Source organism: Quercus robur, chromosome 6, assembly GCF_932294415.1.
Source record: "Quercus robur chromosome 6, dhQueRobu3.1, whole genome shotgun sequence".
Classification (NCBI taxonomy): Eukaryota; Viridiplantae; Streptophyta; class Magnoliopsida; order Fagales; family Fagaceae; genus Quercus; species Quercus robur.
The window spans coordinates 6,539,723-6,561,151 of record NC_065539.1 but is presented as its reverse complement, the minus strand read 5'-3'; the positions used below and the strand labels follow the sequence as shown (position 1 = coordinate 6,561,151).

Genomic DNA, 21,429 nt, shown 5'->3' with positions numbered 1-21,429 from the left:
TAGGTTGATCGTGTTCTCTACTCATCTGTTGTTTATCCACACAACTATGGTTTCATCCCACGAACAATTTGTGAAGACAGTGATCCCATGGATGTCCTGGTACTGATGCAGGTAGCTTCCTTTAGACACATTAACCTTTTACACAGTGAAAAAAGTATCAATCATTTTAATTTCTGAACTTAAACATTCTATTCTTGGACTTTCTTGCATAGGAGCCTGTGCTACCTTGTACTTTCCTTCGTGCTCGTGCTATTGGATTAATGCCTATGATTGACCAGGTATATGGTTTATCTGTTGCTGCCTATATTGTGGTTCTGACATTTATTTCTTATTTGAATAACATAATATCACAGATTTAAGGGGCTGTTAGGGAAATATAAAAATTAGCTTCCCAAGGATATTACTGGACAAAATTTCTCCTTTTTTTGTGTGTTATATACTTATATTAAGTGACTTCCTGCATTAAGGATAATATTGAACAAAATTTTGTCCAGTATACACACCCCATACACACCATGTGTAAAATGTGGACACCAGGTGTCCACATTTTCCAAGAATGTCCATATTTTACACATGGTGTGTATGGGGTGGTATGAACTATGAAGTAATAACTATCCCATCATATATATCCTACAAGTTGCTTGGGTTATCTAATTTTTGGGCTTAAGTTGGGGTCCAAGTTTTTTGTCCTACCTTGGACCTTTTCGTGAAAGGGAGAATGAATTCCCTGGTATTGATCTAGCATCAATATCTGTTACTTTCAGCCTTTCAACGTCCTGGTATATATTTTTTCTCAAGAAAAAAAAAAAAAAAATTCCTGCTCTATATTTGATGCCAATCTTCTAGAGAGGTCGGTGATATTTAATACGGCACAGCTGCAGTGGTTAGTGATGTAATAGCCAAGGGAGTTTCTGTTGCTTTCCCTATGATATTATCAGCTAGCTTCTAAATTTTTAAAATTATCCAATGTTTTCTAATCTCTTTATGGGCATCAGGTTTAGGACAAATTTGCAAGAGGAATTACCAGTTGTAAAAATATTGATGCAGGGTGAAAAGGATGACAAAATCATAGCAGTATGTGCTGATGATCCTGAGTTCCGCCATTACAAGGACATCAAGGAGCTTCCTCCACATCGGCTTGCTGAAATCCGCCGTTTTTTTGAGGACTGTATCCTCTCACTCATTTACTATGTATACTTGCTCTTAGACTTTGTTTCTCTTCTTTTCTTTTCTTTTATGGGGGGTTTATGCTCATGAATTATTTGTTTGACAAATGACATTTTCAACGTTGTTTTCACTATATGCATGCACGATTTCATTTACCCAATAAATTTATTGCAAACCATTTATAAATTCTCATAGTAGATACTAGATTGATAGATCATTTTATTTTCAAATTCTGGTTCTCTGTTCACAATCTGTACTTGGCTGCATTGTATACCTTTCACTCAAAGCCTATGATAGACAAAAAGAATGAAAACAAGAAAGTTGATGTGGAAGACTTCCTGCCAGCTGAGTCTGCCATTGAAGCCAGCAAGTACTCCATGTGAGTTTCTCATGTCTTCTCTCTTTTTATGAAATCAAGCTCTATAATTTTATTGTTTAATCTCCGTTTATGAATGAGTGTAGATTTTTTTTGAGCTACTAAAATTTGTATTTTCTTGAACTTACGATCACAGTTGTTTCCCTTGTATGAATGGTTTTTGTCGCAGGGACCTGTATGCATCCTACATTGTTGAAAGCTTGAGGCAGTAACTTACCTGGAAACTAAGTAGAATGGCCGTGACCATTAAATTATGATGGGTTGATAGACTTCTTGCTGCATGCCTGTCTCCCAAGTTTTATATCACTTGCATAAAACATTAGTAATGTTGGTATGAATGGTGCTTATGCCGCACCTTTAATACTATCAACTTTTCTATAAATGTCTGTATTGGATCCTGCTTCTGGGAAGAGAAATATTAATTTGGGTTTATTCTGTAGAGTTACATTATTTTGTTAGATTCCTATATGAATTATTATAATGGTTAATTAGTGAAGAGCTGAACATGCTGAGGATTAGCATAAGAAAGTTGAACTAGGTAAACCTATAAGCTAGTATGGTAAATAAGAGAAGCCCTAGTATGAAAATTTGAAAGAGTTACTGAAACCATAGTGTTGTAAGGAGCATTTAAAGATTTGTTGGTGATGTATGAATTTGTCGTCAAAATAATAGTATATGAAAGAGTTTCTTCTGTGTCACTGTTACTATAATTTGATATTTTTGTTGAGAGAAACGATAGAAGAATGAAGCTCAAATCGCTTGTGTGTGTCACTGTTACTATAATTTGATAACCATTCATTGGAGCACAATTTTCCTGTTAATTTTACTTTGACATTGAGAAGAATGAAAGCGACCAAGATAATTCTGTATGTTTGCTCAAATATTATCAGCCAAGTGTTTTTTCCCTTGTAATTTGCTTCATGGGGTTACAATGCCTTCGTTGAATGAATCTGATCCGGATTCAATGTATAACCTTGGAAGAAATTTATTACTTATCAAACAAAAAAATAAAAATAAAAATAAATAAATAAACAAGAAGAAATCATTGCGTGATATAATTTATTACTCTAAGTTGTTGTAATATCACCATGTATCCCTTTCCTTGTCTTTACTCTTCACACTAACCTACCACGACGGGATTTTTGAAAAGTATTTTGAGAAAATGTGAAAATAATTCTAGAAATTATGGTTATGTAATATATTATAATTCTAGAAACTTTAGGGCCAAATCAATATGTTATTTTAATTTAAAATTACACTTGGACTCTTCATTTGTTGTACAAAAAATGTAATCATGGTTTTAAAAGAATTTTTAATTAAAAAAATTATTAAATTTTTTTCTTCTCTCCTCCTCTCTCAATCCTTCAACTCCCTTTTCGGTTGAAACTCCATACAAACCAAAACTCAATCATTGTTAATCACAAAATGAAAAATTGTTACCTTCAAATACTTGTCGACTGTCACTGTTAACTTACACTATTGTCCATTCATAAGGGTCAATGAGTCGCAATTGATATGTTGGAGTGCATAATATTTATAAACACGATTAAATTTATACTATGTTTTGTTTGACGGAAATTAATTTTCGGAAAATATTTTTTCGCATTCATGGGTGTTTGGAATGATGAAAAATGTTGGTCAACCTTAAATTGTTTTTTCGGATAACCATAAAATAAATACACTTATGATGAAAATTGGTTTACGTTTTCATTTTCCATCCCACTTAAAACTTATCAATCAAATCTTTACTCCTCACTCCCTACTATTTAGTGTTTGCCATCCAACTACCACCCCTCACTTGTTCTCCGCCTCCAGTACCCAACCACAGCCGCCATCCCCAATCATAGATTTTTTATATACCTTTAATTGAAGAAGTCACTAGTTAGGCTTTAGTACCTAATTGTAATTAAGTTTTGTCTTCTTAAAAAAAAAAAAAGCTATATAAAATTGATTAATTGTTGTTGAAGGGATAAATCCAACGTGGCAGCTTGGCTGGTAAAAGTTGAAGGTTGACAGGTGGCGAAAGGCAATTGAATACTTACAGTAATAGTAGGAAAAGTAGTGTAGTTTAGCTCAGGTGCAATAAGCAAAGGTACCACTGGCACTGCATACCAGATTACACTCCCCTGTCAATTTGGGGTACAACTCACCACTCCCACACCACGCAGACCTTACTGTTCGTTACTTACTACTACTTCTTTACCATTTCCACTCAATAGCTGAATAAATAGGTAGCAAATTCCTCAGTCTTTGATTTAATAAATCAAACCCATCGAGACAGAAAGAAGAAGAAGAAGAAGAAGAAGAAGAAGATGGGAACATTGGGAAAAGCAATCTACACCGTGGGATTCTGGATCCGCGAGACCGGCCAAGCCCTTGATCGCCTCGGCTGTCGCTTCCAAGGCAAATACTACTTCCAAGAACAACGTACGCTATTTCCTACTCTATCCTTTGCCATCTTTTCCGCCATTTCTAATCAACTTTTTTTTAGGTCTTTAATTTTAAAAATGCACTAATCAGATACTCTTAAAAGAACGAAATATGTATGACTTTATTTATTTATTTATATTATTTCTGAGGTTGGTTAATTAAATAGGAGTAATTTGTGCTATGCATTAATCTTAGATGATTTTTTTTTTTTTTTTCTCAACATGCTATAAAATTGACTGTTTGGCTCTTGATAAGATACAAAAAAGATGTGTGTTAGGATATTCTGATCTTAATTTTTTTTTTTTAAATTTCTGAGGTAATTTACCAATAATGTTGCGTTTATTTTTGTAATGTCTAGGAGGAGAATGAAAAAAAAGAGTGAGAAATGTAGAGAAATTGAATATGCATTATGGTGTTATATAACTATATAAGGAAAAGATAAAAATAGAAATTGGGTAGGGATTTTCCTTCATAGATAATACTAATAGTTGAGTATGGCACTCCAGTCCAGTCAGACACGGGTGTTTGTAAATTCCATAACAATCCACCTTTTGCATAGTGCCAATAAAGACCCTACTGCTCATCATTGGAGGCACCCACTATTGCCATGGTTTCCTTTCAAATTTAAAGCAGCTAAATTTTATACATTTACTTATATATATATATATATATATATATATATAATAGTTTTTAAAAAGTTGTTGTTGAGGTCGTGAGGATAGGAGAGAATTATGTAAATAAAACTTTTTCTGAGATAAGAAATAGTTAACCTAGTTAGTGCATACGCTCCTCAAATAGGACCTGAAGAATCTGCTAAGAAAAAAAAACATGTGGCTAAAGTTGGATGGGTTCAAAGATAGGGTTTATTCTTGGTGGAATCGATATTCTTTCTTAGGTACCCCCAGTTTTGTACTTGCCAAGAAGCTAAAGGCATTGAAGGAAGATATTATTCAGTGGAACCGGAGTGAGTTTGGAAATGTAGAGCGTCAGAAAAAAGAATTGTTGAAGGCTTTGAAATTATCGGATGCTAAGGAAGGGGAGCACGGCCTTTCTGAAATGGAGTTAGGTGAGAGGGCTGTGTTGAGATTTCAAATACAGAACCTTCTCTCATTGGAAGAAGTCTCGTGGAGACATAAATTGAGGATGCTGTGCATTAAGGAAGGAGACAACAATACCAAAATTTTCCACAAGATGGCCAATTCTCGGAGAAGGCATAATCATATTAGTATGTTGGAGGTGGATGGGGTTATCTATGAGGACGAATCCGAGATGGCCGACCAAGCTATACAGTTTTATAAAAAATTGTTCAAGGAGATAGAGGAGTGGAGGCCTTGTGTGGAAGGTTTGGAATTTGATTAGATAGAGGGGTTGGAGAGGGATTGGCTTGAACGGAGGTTTGAACAGGAGGAGGTTCTTCGAGTTGTCAAAGAGATGGAGGGAGATAAAGCACCAGGTCCTAATGGTTTCTCTTTGGCTTTCTATCACCATTGTTGGGGAGTTGTGGAAAGAGATGTCTTAGCCGTGTTTGAAGAGTTTTATTAACACAGTAAGTTTGAAAAATCTCTTAATGCAACTTTCATAGCCTTAATCCCTAAGAAGAATGGTGCCTCCAATATTCGAGATTTTAGACCTATTAGTTTGGTGGGGAGTGTTTACAAGATTTTGGCTAAGGTGTTGGCAAACCACCTGAAAGAGGTCTTGGATTAGCTGATATCGGAGTCTCAGAACAGTTTTGTGGGTAGACAGATACTTTATTCAATTCTCATTGCTAATGAGTGTGTTAATAGTAGGGCGAAGAGTAAGATTCTGGGGGTTATTTGTAAATTAGATATTGAGAAAGCCTATGATCATGTGAACTGGGAGGCTCTTCTTGATTTGTTGAAGAGAATGGGATTTGGGGTGAGGTGGTGTAGGTGGATCCGCACCTGTATATCTACAGCCCAATTCTCTGTCTTATTTAATGGGTCTCTAGCCAATTTTTTCGGGAGCTCTAGGGAATTGAGACAAGGGGACCCCCTATCCCCCGTGTTGTTTCTGGTTATGATGGAGGTCTTCAGCGAGATGATGAAAAGAGCTGAAGGGTCTAGTTTGTTTCGAGGCTTTAGGGCTAATGGTAGATGGGGTGGAGGGGTATGTGTCTCGCATCTTTTGTTCGCAGATGATACGATTCTGTTTTGCGATGTTGATGAGGAGCAGATTCTACATGTTTGGATACTTCTTCTTTGTTTCCAGGCAATGACAGGTTTAAAGGTTAATGTGCTGAAGAGTGAGATGGTTCCCATTGGGGAGGTTCCTAATGTCCATGCCCTGGCAGAGATTTTGGGATGCTGGATTAGGTCTTTGCTAATGACCTATCTTGGTATGCCATTGGAGGCGTCCCACAAGTCCCCTACTGTTTGGAATCCTATCTTGGAGAAAATTGAGCATAAGTTGGCCAGTTGGAAGATGTATTTTTCAAAAGGTGGAAGACTAACGTTGCTTAAAAGCATATTATCTAGTCTCCCCACTTATTATTTGTCTCTTTTTACCATCCCTACGCATGTGGCCAATAAAATCGAGAGGTTGCAAAGGGATTTCTTGTGGGGGGACTCCAAGTTACACTTGGTGGGATGGGACAAGGTGTGTGCACCTTTGAAAGTGGGTTAGGAGTAAGGAAATTAACTACTTTTAATAAAGCCTTACTAGGGAAGTGGTTATGGAGGTTTGGGATTGAGGAGACAAGGCTTTGGAGAAGAGTTGTAGCTCTCAAGTTTGGGGAAGAATGAGGGGGTGGACTTCCAAGCTAGGTAGAGGGGTGCATGGGTGTGGCTTGTGGAGAAGTATTCGCATGGGATGGGAGGATTTTAGCGAGAATATTCGCTTTGAGGTAGGGGTGGGGGATAGAATGAAGCTTTGGATAGATCAATGGTGTGGGGATTCTCCACTTCAATTGACTTTTCCGAGTGTGTATGGGATTGCATCCAATAAAGGGGCATCGGTGGCCTCTTCTTTTGAACGGTTGGGGACAGAGGAGCGGAGAAGCTGGGATGTTCATTTTACTCGGAGACCAAATGATTGGGAAATGGGTGGTGTGGATGATTTTCTCCGTACCTTGGGCTTGAATCTACCTCCCACTGAAAACGGAGATTGTATGCGATGGAAGTTGACAAAGAATGGGGACTTTGATATTCGATTGTTTAACAATAAGTTAAGAAGCCCCTTGCCCATTATTTTTCCTTGGAAAGGTGTTTGGAAGGTTAAGGCTCCTCGGCGTGTTTCCTTCTTTGTGTGGACTGCTGTATGGGATAGGATCCTTACAGGTGATAATTTGAGGGATAGAGGGTTGGATTTTGTCGATTGGTGTATCATGTGTCGTAGTAATGGGGGAGACGGTGGATCATTTGTTACTACATTGTGGAAAGGCTTATCGGTTGTGGAGTTTGGTGTTTAGATCTTTTGGGTGTTCTTGGGTCTTGCCAAGATTGGTTGCGGATACCCTATTCGGTTGGTGGAATTAGCATGGAAAGCATTTGTCTAGCATTTGGAATTTAGTTCCATTGTGCATCCTATGGTGTATCTGGAAGGAACGGAATCGGCGGACTTTTGAGGATTTGGATAGTACCGTTGATCAGATTCTTGCTTCTTTTAGTGGGACTCTTTTTGATTGGTCTCGGGCTTGGAGAATCACGACTAGTGACTCTCTCCCTTCTTTTCTTTGTTCTCTTTCTCTTTTGTAATTTTTTTTTTTTTTTGTTGATTGTCTGGTTCTTTCTTGCTTTCTCTCTGTTTTTTGCTTGTTTTCTCTGGGTTTGCTTTGTGTTTTTCTTGCACAGAGTAGCCGTTCGTATATATAAAATTCTTACTTATCAAAAAAAAAAGAATTTAGCTCCATTATGCTTGATGTGGTGTCTTTGGAAGGAGCGAAATAGGAGGATGTTTGAGGACATGGATAGTTCGGATGACCAGCTAGTGGCCTCTTTCAATGGCACTTTGTTTGACTAGCCTAGGGCTTGGGGACTCACCTCTAGTGATTCTCTCCCTATGTTCCTTAGCTCTCTCCCGTGTACTTAGTATCTTTTCCTTTCTTTATCTTTATACTCTTTCTTTCCCTTTGTATTTTTCTCTCTGCCTTATGTTTTTCTGCATAAGGTAGTGTTCTTGAATATATATCTTTATTACCTATCAATTTTTTTTTTCTGGGACGACATGGATGAATTTAGTAAAGGGGGGGGGGGGGGGTAATATTTTCATTGGAGAAGACCTAAATGGTAATGCAAAGAAAAGATAGTGGGGGAATTTTTAAAGATTTTTTTGGAGGTCAGAAATATGGACTAAGGAATGAATCAAAAGATGTTATTATAGACTTTTTTACAACAACATATGATTTGATATTAATGAACACTTGGTTCAAGAAGAGGGACTCACACTTAATGACTTAAATTATTTTTAAAAGTGAGACAAATGATAGTCCAATAGATTTCATCTTTGCTCAAAAAGTTAATAGTATATGTTCTAAAGATTGTAAGTTGATATCAAGAGAGAGCATAACCATTCAATAAGACAAAGTGTTCCTCCAAACCTGGTTCGGAGCTAAACTTTTTTCCACTCAATTTAGGTTGGTGGTGCTAGATATTTGCATTAGAAGATGGAAAATAGGAGATGTTAGTGAGAAAAACTCAAGAATTAGATGGTGGGGTTTGAAGTGAGAGAAAAAAGTTGTGTTTAAAGATAAAATGGTCAAAGAAGACAAGTGGTGTCTAGTCTGTAGACGAAGATGTATAAAGATGTTGATAAGATGTGGAATGAAATGGCTAGTTAAATTAAAGAGTGGCTAAAGAATTACTTGGAGATTCTGAAGGATTTGGACAATTGAATAAGGATATTTGGTGGTAGAATGGGAGGTTCAAACTTCAGTTACTTTAAGAGAGATTTATAGAAGCCTACCTAGATATAGAGAAAAATTCCACTTATGAAAAATTATAAAACAGCAAAGAGTAATTAAAAAAGAAAGCTATCCAAGAAGGCTGGATCTAAGACTGATGATGAATTATATAGCAAATTGAGGACAAATAATGGAGAAAATAATATTTATAAACTTGCTAAGACAAGGGAAATGAAAACAAGAGATTTAAATTGTGCCAAGTGCATTGAAGATGAAGATCAACGGGTATTAGTAAAGGAAGAGGAGATTAAAAAAAGATTGAAAAGGACGCATTAGGATGACTGAGATAAAGGACGCATTAAAGAGATGGAAATGGGAAAAGCCGTGGGACCTAATGAAATTCTCATTGAAATTTGAAAGTACTTGGGTGATGTAGGCATAGGTTGGAGAGAGTTCAGATAAATTTCATGTAGGGTGCCTCAGAAAAGGAGTTCAAATTCTTTGGTGGTGTGGAATATTGTTTGTTCACCTATTGCTAAAGGTGGTTCAGGGGTTAGGAAGATAGGGAGCTTGAATCAAGATACACGCTTATGGCATTGGGCAATAGCTTCAAAGAATGGGGTGGTTGGAGATCAAAACCAAGTAGAGGGACTCAAGGGTGTAGCCTTTGGCATAGTATCAGAGCAAGTTGGGAAAACTTCTAGCATGTGATGTTCGATGTAGGGGATGGCACACGAGTAAGGTTTTGGCACGATAAATGGAGTGGACACTATTCTCTAAAAGATTTGTATCTATCAAAAAAAGTATCAGAGCAAGTTGGGAAAACTTCTAGCATGTGATGTTCGATGTAAGGGATGGCACACGAGTAAGGTTTTGGCACGATAAATGGAGTGGACATTATTCTCTAAAAGATTTGTATCCTAACCAGTATGCAAGCACAGTTGACAGCGATGCTTCAGTATATTCAGTCTTGGATAGCCAATTGGATGGGGGGAATGCAGTTGGAACATGAGATGTTATGACTTTCATGATTGGGAGTTAGTGTGGGTAACTTCCTTGCTAGAATTTATAAACTCACAGGTGCTTAGGCAAGAAGGGTGTGATAGGATGAGATGACATTTGAACATAAGTGGAAAGTTTGACATTCATTCTTAGTATAAGGTTATTTGAGTTACCAATGCTATTTCATTCCCTTGGAAGCGTATTTGATGGTTAAGGCCCCAAAGAGGGTGTCTTTCCTTGGTTGGACAGAAGCTTGTGGGGAAGATTTTTACCTATGACAACATTATCAAGAGAGGTTTCTCTTTATTTGGTTGGTGTTGTATGTGCCAGTGTAGTGGAGAAACAATGGACCATTTGCTGCTCCAATTTGATGTTGCATATGTTTTGTGGAGCGTAGTTTTTAAGGTGTTTGGGATTCATTGGGTGTTTTCAAAGACAATAGTAGACTTATTGTTTGGGTGGATGAATTGGTTTGGGAAGCACTCTTCGGATGTTTAGAATCTTATTCTGCTATGTTTGATACGGATATTATAGAGAGAACTTAATACCTGCGCTTTTGAAGATACAGAGATACCAAGAGATGAGTTGGAATACTTGTTGATTTCAGCTTTGTTTAATTGGTCTCATGTGTGCGGTTTTACACGCGGCAACTCCATTCTCAATTTCCAAGATTCACTTTGCAGCTGTGTATAATTCTTTATAATTTATTAAGTTACTTTGTGTTCATCATTGTGAACATGAAGTAGCATTCTCTCTTAATAAAATACCATACTTAAAAATGCTTAGTGAATGTAGGAGGAGGACTCTAATACTTAGTTACAAGAACAAGGGAGATATTCAAAACTGTATAAATTACCATGGAATATGATCATAAGTTGGAATAACAAAGGGAGTAGATAGATAGGTATCTGAAGCAAAGAAGAGATGTGTGTTGTCATAGCTAAAGAGTTCTGCTGAGTTCCGAAGATGAGGTTTGCTGTTGGATTCTTATATTTATATCTTTGGTGGTGCATATTTCTATGTAGATAACTATCCGGTTGCTATCAGATTGGAGAAACTTTTTAGTATTCTTGAGTGAATTTCATTGTTGATCAAAGCTTTTGAAGCTGTTGGATGTTTCTTATGATTGTTAGTTTTGTTGTCCCTTTTCCTTGCCCCTACCTAGACTTGGTGAGCGTTTGGATTCAGCGTTTCTGCTGAATCCCGCATCTCACGTTTTCCTTTTTTTTTTTGCTTTCACGCGTTTAAGGGAGCAAAATTTACTGTTCATAGACAAATTTTACTGTTCAAGCACTGTTCCATCACTGTAGCAGCACTGTTTATACATTAAAAAATATTAAAAATGGGTCCCACAGCACTATTGACACATTTAAAAATTATTTTGCTACAGTGTTTTCAGTTTTCAGTTTTCAGTTTTCAATTTCAGTAACAATAAGTTCAATCCAAACGGACCCTTGGTGAATATGGAGCTTGATTAGTAGTCTATCACTCTGGGGATAGAGTTAGGATGGCTGTGGTCTCAAATTCTAAAAGAATTTTTGAAGGTGAAATTGGTTGATGTTGGAAACCAGTTCAGGGGTTCCATATTTTCAGTTTGTTACAATCGTATTCTATAAGAACTAATTCTTTGGTTTGATTAGTTTTCCCCATGCAAGGCATTACTTCCTTTTTGTTATAGTCTTTAAAGATTTCTCGGCTTTGGTGGCCATAGTCAAATGCTTTTTTTGCGATCATGTTCATGCATGAAGTTCTTTAGCTTTGATTAACTTCTGATGTTTTAATTTTAATTCCTCTAGACTTTGCATACCCTCTTAAAACTATTAACTTGGGATTTTATAATTGATGGTTATATATATATTTTTTATGTAGTGTCTAGGCATAGGACACTCATGAACATATTTGACAAAGCTCCTGTGGTTGATAAGGATGCATTTGTGGCCCCAAGTGCATCTATCATTGGCGATGTTCAGGTGGGACGAGGTTCTTCCATTTGGTATGGATGTGTTTTGAGAGGTATGCTGCACCAAAATGAAACTTAAGGATTTATAAAGCACCATGTACACTTCTAGTTTCATGTTTTAGCCATATCTTTTCTTATTATATTTTCTAATATAGTGCTTGTAATTGTTACAGTGAATTTTCTAGTTGTGTTCAAATTGTGCCTTGGTCGACAGTGTGATACATTCTTATTTTTATGATTGTGACCAAAAAAAAAAAAAAAAAATAGAGAGCATATCACATAGAATGGTATTCCTGTACTTGTACATCTCTCAACCACTGCTGTAATAATTGTTAAGAATAATAAGAACTTCTTTATTCTTTGAAAGTAGGTAAAGTTGATGTCAGCAGAATTTCGGATTTATTTATCTAAAGAATTGGCATATAAGGATTATGGAAGTGAAAGGAAGTAAAATTCAAGCTTGCTATCCCTATTACAACCACATTCTTTTATACAGGAAACAGAACACCCTTCTTACCATTATATCCAAGCGCAAAGCTGAAAATTACTGAACCCAAGCATTATCACTGTGTAAGAAGTGAAAAAAAAAGCAGGGGAAATAAGAACACATTGCATCACAAAAAAATGATTGCATTAGCTGTTTTATGTAGCACAACTCAATCAAAAGTAACTTTTTTGGTCTCATTTTTTGTTTTAAATTTGTTTGAATGATTAATGTTATCCTGTGAAACTATTCATATGTAATAAGTTTGAACATTTATTTTCTTGTGTGTGTGTGTGTGTGTGTGTGTGTGCATTTCATAAGGTGCTTATTCTCTTCTGATTGTGATTTCTTATTTAAAGGTGATGTTAACAGCATCAGTGTTGGCTCTGGAACAAATATACAAGACAACTCCCTTGTTCACGTAGCAAAATCTAATTTGAGTGGGAAGGTTTTACCAACTATCATTGGTGACAATGTTACCGTGGGTGAGCAACTTGTGATCACGTCGCAAATGATATCAACATGGTCCTGATGTGAATTTCATGAGGATTTTCCATTACGGTTTCCAATTTGAATTTGGCAGGTCACAGTGCTGTCTTACATGGATGTACTGTTGAGGATGAGGCATTTGTTGGTATGGGTGCAACCTTACTTGATGGGGCTTATGTTGAGAAACATGCAATGGTTGCTGCTGGAGCCCTTGTTAGGCAGAACACAAGGATCCCTTGTGGAGAGGTTTGTGAACATTGACTTCATATGCCTGAAATTCAGAATAGTTTTTTTGTCTAGTTATATCCTCTGATCATGAAATTGTATACTGAAGTATGCAAAGGAAGTCTGGCCAAATGAATTCCTCTGGTGGGAATTGTTTTAGGAGTTTGACCAGGGATACCTTTCAGGCTTAAGCCCAAAGCTTCTAAGCCTTCATCTTTTAGCGAAGTTTACTAATTCTAATATTATACTTTCAATGTATACATTGCACTTTGATCTACATATAAAGCCATTTGCTTAATTATTTGAATTCTATTTTGTGTCATGTACTTGGAGTTGAAATATGGTACGTAACACATTTACTCTGATTCCATCATTTCTAATCCAAGTCTTTCACTCTTGGCAACTAATTGATTTTTCATATTTTTAGACTTGCAATTGAGTTCACATGGGCTCCTGCCTGATTTTGCTATTAGTCTCTAGGAGTCCTTAGCATTTATGCATACCTTGAATCTGAGCTTCATATTATCTTAGCAAATCTCTTAAATTGTTCCCGCAGGTGTGGGCAGGTAATCCAGCAAAGTTCCTCAGGAAACTCACAGAAGAAGAGATGTCCTTTATCTCCCAGTCAGCCTTAAATTATTCCAACTTGGCACAGGTTCATGCAGCTGAAAATGCAAAGAGCTTTGATGAGATTGAATTGGAGAAGTTACTACGCAAGAAGTTTGCTCGCCGTGATGAGGATTATGACTCAATGCTGGGTGTTGTACGTGAAACACCTCCAGAGCTTATCCTTCCTGATAATATCCTGCACGATAAAGTACCAAAGGCCACTTAAAAGTGTGACTTGCCTGAGGAAGCTAGCTCCTCGTGAGATTTGTTGTCAGTGGATTTTATTTTTTTTGGTTACATGCCGATTTTAATATCCAATAATTTTTTGGGGGTTGGGCAAAGTGTTAAGGTCAGATCTTTGTTTACATTACTGATATATGGCTCTGCTCATCCTCTCAGGCTGATCAGAAACTTCATTTTCTATTTTTTGAGAACGGCTACAATGGAACTTGTATCTGGATGCCTATGCCATCCGTGAAGCTCCCACTGATCAGTAGTTGTAAAATTCAATTGCTTTGCATATGTTATGTTGGAATAAAGAACATGGAATCAGGTATACTGGAGCGTTCAATGATTTTTGTGATAGCTCTTATAATATCAGCCTCGATAGCTCTTATAATATCGGCCTCGACTTTTGGTTGGTCTATCTTGATAACTAATTATCGAAGGTGATGCTCAAATCATCATCGATCACTTATTGATGGAGTTAAGTTTTGCTCATTTTGGTGAGGTGATGATCGCCGATTGCAAATTTCTCTTATCTGGCTTTAGATTTTTTGCTCTCAACCACGCTAATGTAGCGGTAGTGCCACAGCTCACGTTTTAGCAAGAAAAGCTGTCCTTAGCTGATTATCAGATTTGGTTAGTAGATGTTCCACCAGATGTTTTTTCTGTAGTTCTTCGTTCCTTGATTTTTATTCATCAATATAGCCTTCTAGGCATGTTTCTCCAAAAAAAATCCATATATATATATATATATATATATATATTACTTGCAAGTGGTGCAGCCCAATCATTCAAACCTGCTCTCCCTTTTTCCAATTATCTTTTCAAAGCATAACAAGTAACAAAATCTGTTGGTTGCTTTGACTTGCCCTTAACTGAGACAAGAACTATGAAAATCCTGCAGATATAATAAATTGAGACAAATAAAATAGTTTCTGTTTTATGCATCATAAATGAGTTTGCTGGGTGAAAAGGCAAGGTTTCGATCATTCAATCCCAATAGGCTGCATTGAACAAAGAAAAGAAGAGATAACATAATTGATTCATGTGGGTTTTTGTGATGGAGGTTCTATCCTGCCCAATTCCAGCTTTTACTTTCTGTTCCAGTTTGTGTGTCCGAAGTTCTTAATTGGTTGAGGTAGAGAGCTATTATAGGCTAGCAATTAACCCCAACCAAGCCTGCGATTTTGTTTATAAAGCAATCATTGATGACCTTACGAATGATTCAAACATCACAGTTAAGTTAATAATGACCTATTATCAATAACATAGTAACTTAAACTGTCGGCACGAAATGAATATGGAGTTAGTTTAAGGAATAGGACGAGTCCAGCCTAATACACTTGTCTACACACGTCACAAAACAAATCTAGCATGCAAGTAACCTAAGAGAATGCGAAGTGTGAGTTTGGCCAATAAATGGCACTTTTAGGTTGGTTTTGCTATTATTTTTCTTATTGTTTATTATTCATCACCATCACCATCATCATCATCATCGGACTTACAAGACAAGAGGACTGGTTTCAAAATTATTGAAAGAAAAAGATGGTGAAGAAAAGACAGGTACATAAGAGACTGAAAGGCAATGATATGAGAATGAAGTGTAAATGAGAATCATCTGGAGAGTATGAAAAAAGAAGCTGTCTTTGAATTAGTTTCTGTTGAAAACTTATTAACTTACCGGTACAGACAATAATTATGATAACAAATTTCACAAATACTAAGTTAGAAAGTTATTATTGATTATCATATAGGTCCACTATTGACATTACTTTATTATCCACCATTAACAACTTATCAGGTCATTTAGGTATGAAATATGTTGTCAATTTTGGTGTGCCTTTAGACTTATTGTTAACTTATTTGTTAAAAGTTGATAAAAGTATAGTTTTACCTCCTTTTTTTTTTTTTTTTTTTTTTTAAATTTTAGAGAAAGAAGTATAGTTTTACTTAGAATAAATAAATAGGGTTTAAAAAATAAAAACTATACATAAGCAAGAGTTTGGATTAGATTTTCTTATTCTAGTTTTATACCTTATTCGTATATGTACTTTTTTTCATGTGCAATTGTACTTTATATAATTTTCAACAAACAAGTAAATAAATTTTTAACAAAAAATTAATTAAAAAACACATGGATCTAATAGGGAAAGAAAAAAGTAAAAGAGTGCCGAAACAAACAGAATAAAGTGCAGAAAATATGTTTTTCAAATATTTTGTTATAATTAAATTTGGCCCAGTACTTAACAAAAATAAAAATTCTGGTAGGCTATTGCTATACTTTCTTTTATAATAAGCTATGGTCTCAGAGAGAAGGAATATGTTTGAACTAATGGCATCAATCTCAAGTGGCTTGATTTCAAACTGACTGTACATTTGTACTTAACTATTGATAAAATTGCATGGACTTACATATATTTTAAAGAGGAGTTCTGGTGCCACAACTTGTGGCACAACTCGTTTATGTGGCGAGTTGTGATTGGTAGATGGTTGTCTTCACATGGAGCCATCATTACTCCTCTATTAATCACAACTCGTCACATGGGCGAGTTGTGGCACAAATTGTAACACTACACTTTTTATATTTTAAACTGGATGAACGAATGGTCCCCATGAAGATTCACAGTGCCATTTCATAAAAATAAAAATAAAAATGAGAGACCCTTTTAATAGCCCATATGATTTCGAAGCCTCCTCAGTCAGAAACTCAGAATATGCTCTATCCCACTCAGTTACAGTGATTCCAGGAATAGGTACTGTAATAATTTTTGTTCTTTGATTAAGCAATTCTTTGACCTTTACAGTACTAATATATAACAAATAGTATATACAAATAGTGTATCCAATTATGTGCCCCCCACTATGCATACCAACCAAAATTTATAATATGATTGGCAATTAACATTTCAGAGAGCACCAATCCTATGCTATATCACTATAAAGAAAATGACCTGAGTGAAGAAAATGACCCACATGTTTGATCAATTATCATGTTGACCAACACTTGGAGCACTTGATAACATGAATAATCAGAGTAGACCCAGAAGTTGCAAAGATACTTACATGCATGTGATCTGTCTTGTTCATTGTACAAAAAACTAAATTATGTAATGTCTATTCATTAGTATTTTTTACATGTTAGACAAACAAATCGATTATTATATGTAGGAATGATGACTTTTCAAGCTTCTACAAGATGTTGCTAATATAAATTATAAACTATTTATAAAGTGGCCAACACTATGGCCCCCATGTAATATAAGAGCCTCATCTTTTTTGTTAATTGCCAAAATTGTTATGAGCCATGAGGCTTACGGAAGGGCCTACCCAGCAATGATTTTCAAAAACTCAACATTTTATTTATTTATTTATTTTTATTGGTAAATTTATAGAAGAACCCATCCCATGCATTGCAATGGAATTATATGTATGTGTTTATATTAATTTTTTTATATGCTTATTTACGTTCTCGATGGAATTGCTATGCCTCATCTGGATTTTTTATTTTTGCAAATTGGGGCCTAGTGAATAAGTTGCCATTGTGATCATGTTCAAATGGAAAATGCCAAGTCACTCCCTACCCATTTTTGTTCATAATTTTTTATTATTGGTTTTTTAAAAATCAATAAAAATATAATTATACTCAAAAAGTTATACAATAACTACCAACTACTGTATAAAAAGAAAGAAAAAAGAAGTATCTAATACAAAACACATATGAAGCATTGTGAATGGCTAACTACTAGAAAGAGGATCATATCAAAAAAGAAAAAAGAAAAGAAAAGCAGGCATTTGATTTGAAACTTACTTTTGTTTGATACGATCAATTCAAATCACAACTAATAGAACTTTTAAAGTGGGGAAACAAATTAAAAAAAAAAATGTTGAAATCTACTTTGAATCTTTGAAAAACAAAAAGAAATAGGATATATTTGGAAGAAAGAAAAAGTGGAAGACAGGAGTACATTGGGGGTGATGGCGGGGTATACGGGGACAAAAGCCAAAGTAATCAAAAGAAGATACTGTCATTGTTTTGCTAAATTACATTCGGATACCAAGAATCCGGTTTTATCCTTTACACTACTTTGTGCTTTTTGAGAGAGAAATGTTTTAATATATTGTTTCTAATATATATATATATATATATGTTGGAAGAGAGTATGCTTCATTTGGATGGGATTAATTAATTTTACCTTAATGTGAAATTTATTATATAGTAAAACTATATTTTTACATATACATATATGTGCTGTGTGTTTGATCAACAAATTTTCTTATTTATTTAAAATTTACCTTTAATTTCATTTTTTAACAAATAAACTAGCAAAAATATATTTACCAAAACACATAAATAAAGGTTCTCAACCAACAAGGCTGTGAAGATAAGGTTGTGAAAATGTGCATACGAAAATAACGGTATCCGTTTGATAATAATTGTTTATTTTCATTAGGTCAAGATATTAATTGGTTTTTTGGTATAAACAAAAATTGAATTATATATATCTTATTTGATAATAATAAACTTTATCAATTGAGTTAACTGAAACCTACGGATTCGTAAGATTACTCAAATTTTACTGCTTTCTCTCTTTCATTCTTTATTATAATTTTACTTTCTCTGTTTATCTTCACTTGTAGGCCAAGTCCGAGGTTAAAATATTTATACTAGGGACAGAGAATACGTTTCATGATCAGCTTCAACTTCAAGTCAAGTTGATGCAACTAATTTGAATAATTGCTCTCTGCCTACACTTCGATCCCAACTGCCACCATTTGAGGACAGTTAGGCCTCTACTTAAAATTCCACAATCTTGGGTCGCTATCAAATCCTTCTTAAATCTGTGTGTGGCCATCCTCTTCGTCTGCATGTTGTCCACGTTATAAATTCCTCCATCTACCCACTTTTTATACCACTGCATTTTATTATTTTCCAATATGCTTACACCTAATTTTGTGGTTGGCCTCAAGTTGTTTGTGGCTAATAATCTTGTTCTTTGGGTATTGGATTTGAAAGATGTGGATAAGGTAATCAGTAAAATTTTCTTTCATCATTTTCCACTAAATATTTATTCCCAAAATGGTTAAAAGGTTTATTGTTTGAGCTGGATAATGTTACTTACATGTCATGCTATCTCTTGCAATAATGCCAGACATCTTCTCAAAGTAAAGAAACACAATTCTGAGGCAAAAATTTGACTGTTAAGGAAAAGACAACCCCATTTTGCAATTTTTTACAATCACAATCCATTATAAAAGGGGGCAAAAAAACAGCCAATGAGTTTATTTTGAATTGGGATAGAGCACAGTCTAGTAACTTAATTATAAGCATGAGACATAATAGATATATTGTAGGAATCAACATTGGTAATATCACTATGAAAAGTTAATATTTTGAATTACTACAATTTTAACGGGTATATTATATCGCAAAAGAATAAATGACACAACGTTTTTCACAATTAGTTGAAGTAGTAGGTTATGAGTGGTAGAAATAAAAGTGGTGTTAGTGGTCAGTTAGTGTGAAAATAGATTATCAACCGTCTACATCCTTTCCACTTCAATAAATTGTGAAAAAAAAAAAAAAAATTGCATCCCTAGCAAAGTTGCACTAAAAAAAAAAGCAGAGCATTTTATGCAATTAAGAACATTGCATCTAACTTTTTCTTCTCCCTTTTATTGATATCATTTCAAGAGCTATAATAATTAAGGGTGATACTTAATTATTGTGATAAACGCTTTAGCTTATAAAAAAAAAAAAGGAATAATAAAGAGCATGCCATTTCATATTAGGCTGGCTGCAATGAAAATGCTATGTGAACCACATCTTTAACACTTTCTTAACCGCAAGATTTCTTAGAAAAACATTCATTCCAATTTGTAACAGTGACTTTAGACACATATCAAGTATCTGTATCAGCTTAGAAAATAACATCCTAACATCCCCTATCTTTATTATTAAAATTAAAAAAATAGAGAAGAAGCATTTATGAATCAACAAAAATAATATATGGGTGTGGATACTTTTTAGTCTAGTTTGGACATTTTGCTGCTTTGAAGCTTTAACTTGCACCCCACACACACAAATGCTTCCAAACAAGTGCTGTGGCAGAGTACCGCAGCTGAAGCTTTGTCTTTATGTTCAACAAGGCCTCACAACTCTCTTTCTATGGGGGAACCAAGTTCACATCTAGTACCCAATTTTGGCACTGTTTGGTTGGAACATAGGACTACATAATACATATAATATAATTAAAGAAATGAGTTGTTCACACCATGTTTAAAATATTTTTATAATAAATTTTATGTGGTAAATTGTTACATATTATTATTGGTGGGAGTATAAAAGTAATTTTATGAGTAGTGCATTATAGGGGTGTCAATGTTCGACCCAACCCGCTAACTCGACACGAACCCAACACGGTTTTTTTCGGGTTAGGGTTGGGCCTTAATGGGTTAGGGTCATAAATGGGTCGACCCGAAAGCGACACGATAAGAAACGTGTCATAAGCGGGTCAACCCGCGTAACCCGCAATAGACACGTTTGACACGCCAATTTATTTGTGTCAAACCCAAAATGACCCACTTAACACAACCCGTTTAACTCGTATAACAAATAAATAATTATTTTATTTTAGATTTTTCAAATACCTTTTATATCCAACATATATTTTAAATTTAAAAAGAAAAGTAAGTAATTACAAATGAGAAAGGTAATCTTATTTGTTTCATTAGTTATTATTACTCTTACATTATTATTATTTAGTTCTTGTCAAACTGTTGAGGCATGATTATATTTTGTAACTACTAATACTTTTTTTTTTTTTTTTTTGGCATAGAACTTGTACAAATGAAATTGGATGAGCTTGTGCAAGATGTTATGAACTTGGACATCAACAAAGAATCTATGGATAATAATCATGGTCATAGTCAGGATTAGTCTACTATTTGCTCAAATTCTTTCAATATTGATACTTAGCATTTGGCGAGTTCCAAGGATATTATATTTTTGTTGAACTATGTTATTTTATTTTTGTTAAACTATGTTATTTTGAATTTGGGTTGAAGTGTTGCACTTTTTTTGGAGTGTAAAGAACTTATTTCTGGATGAATGTTATATTTTTATTGAACTATATTATTTTGAATATGGGTCAAAGACATAAAGTGTATGCACTGGTTTTTGGGATGTAAAAAATAATAATTTATAGATGGATGTTATATTTAATATTATGCAGGTTGAAATGGGTTGTGTTACATTCGTGTCAACCCAACACGATTTGTTTATTAAATGTGTCAAATGGATTGGGTCAGGTCAACCCGCCTTATTAACAGGTCGGGTTAGGGTTGAAGGATCCTGACACGATTATTAAATGGGTCGGGTTAGGGTTGGGCCATTTAGTCTAATACCCCTACCTCGACACGACACGAACCCGACACGTTAACCCGAATTGACACCCCTAGTGCATTAAGGCAAAATTACAGTAATAAACAGTAATTTATAATTATTATTTTTAACAATAAAATTTTTAATTTTTACCAAAATAAACCGTATCTAAAAAAACACTAAATAACAAAACCTGTAAAATTCCCAATCCCACCTTCGA

The 21,429-nt window shown here is 35.0% G+C and overlaps 2 protein-coding genes across 10 annotated transcripts in view; both read left to right on the top strand.

The window, feature by feature from the left end:
- Window positions 1-1,975, top strand: part of LOC126732482 (soluble inorganic pyrophosphatase-like) — a 34,455-nt gene extending 32,480 nt beyond the window's left edge. For all 9 annotated transcript variants that reach the window (XM_050435354.1, XM_050435349.1, XM_050435345.1 and 6 more), the window contains 5 exons: window positions 4-111; window positions 213-278; window positions 1,048-1,168; window positions 1,465-1,546; window positions 1,713-1,975. In XM_050435354.1, coding sequence (XP_050291311.1) covers window positions 4-111; window positions 213-278; window positions 1,048-1,168; window positions 1,465-1,546; window positions 1,713-1,755 — 420 coding nt within the window. In that variant the 3' untranslated portion in view covers window positions 1,756-1,975. The remainder of the gene's footprint in view (window positions 1-3; window positions 112-212; window positions 279-1,047; window positions 1,169-1,464; window positions 1,547-1,712) is intronic.
- A 1,685-nt stretch (window positions 1,976-3,660) lies between these two features.
- On the top strand, window positions 3,661-14,159 carry LOC126732479 (gamma carbonic anhydrase 1, mitochondrial-like). Its single transcript, XM_050435341.1, has 5 exons — window positions 3,661-3,970; window positions 11,706-11,849; window positions 12,640-12,765; window positions 12,864-13,015; window positions 13,551-14,159. Exons 1-5 carry the CDS (start codon window positions 3,856-3,858, stop codon window positions 13,827-13,829), a joined length of 816 nt encoding a protein of 271 aa, XP_050291298.1. The 5' UTR covers window positions 3,661-3,855; the 3' UTR covers window positions 13,830-14,159.
- Window positions 14,160-21,429: the final 7,270 nt, after the last annotated feature.

Coding starts and splice junctions, on each gene's coding strand:
- LOC126732479 (XM_050435341.1), top strand. CDS start 3,856: ATGGGAACATTGGGAAAAGCAATCTACACCGTGGGATTCTGGATCCGC. Junction 12,766..12,863: donor TGGTGACAATGTTACCGTGG/GTGAGCAACTTG, acceptor TGAATTTGGCAG/GTCACAGTGCTGTCTTACAT. Junction 13,016..13,550: donor CAAGGATCCCTTGTGGAGAG/GTTTGTGAACAT, acceptor TTGTTCCCGCAG/GTGTGGGCAGGTAATCCAGC.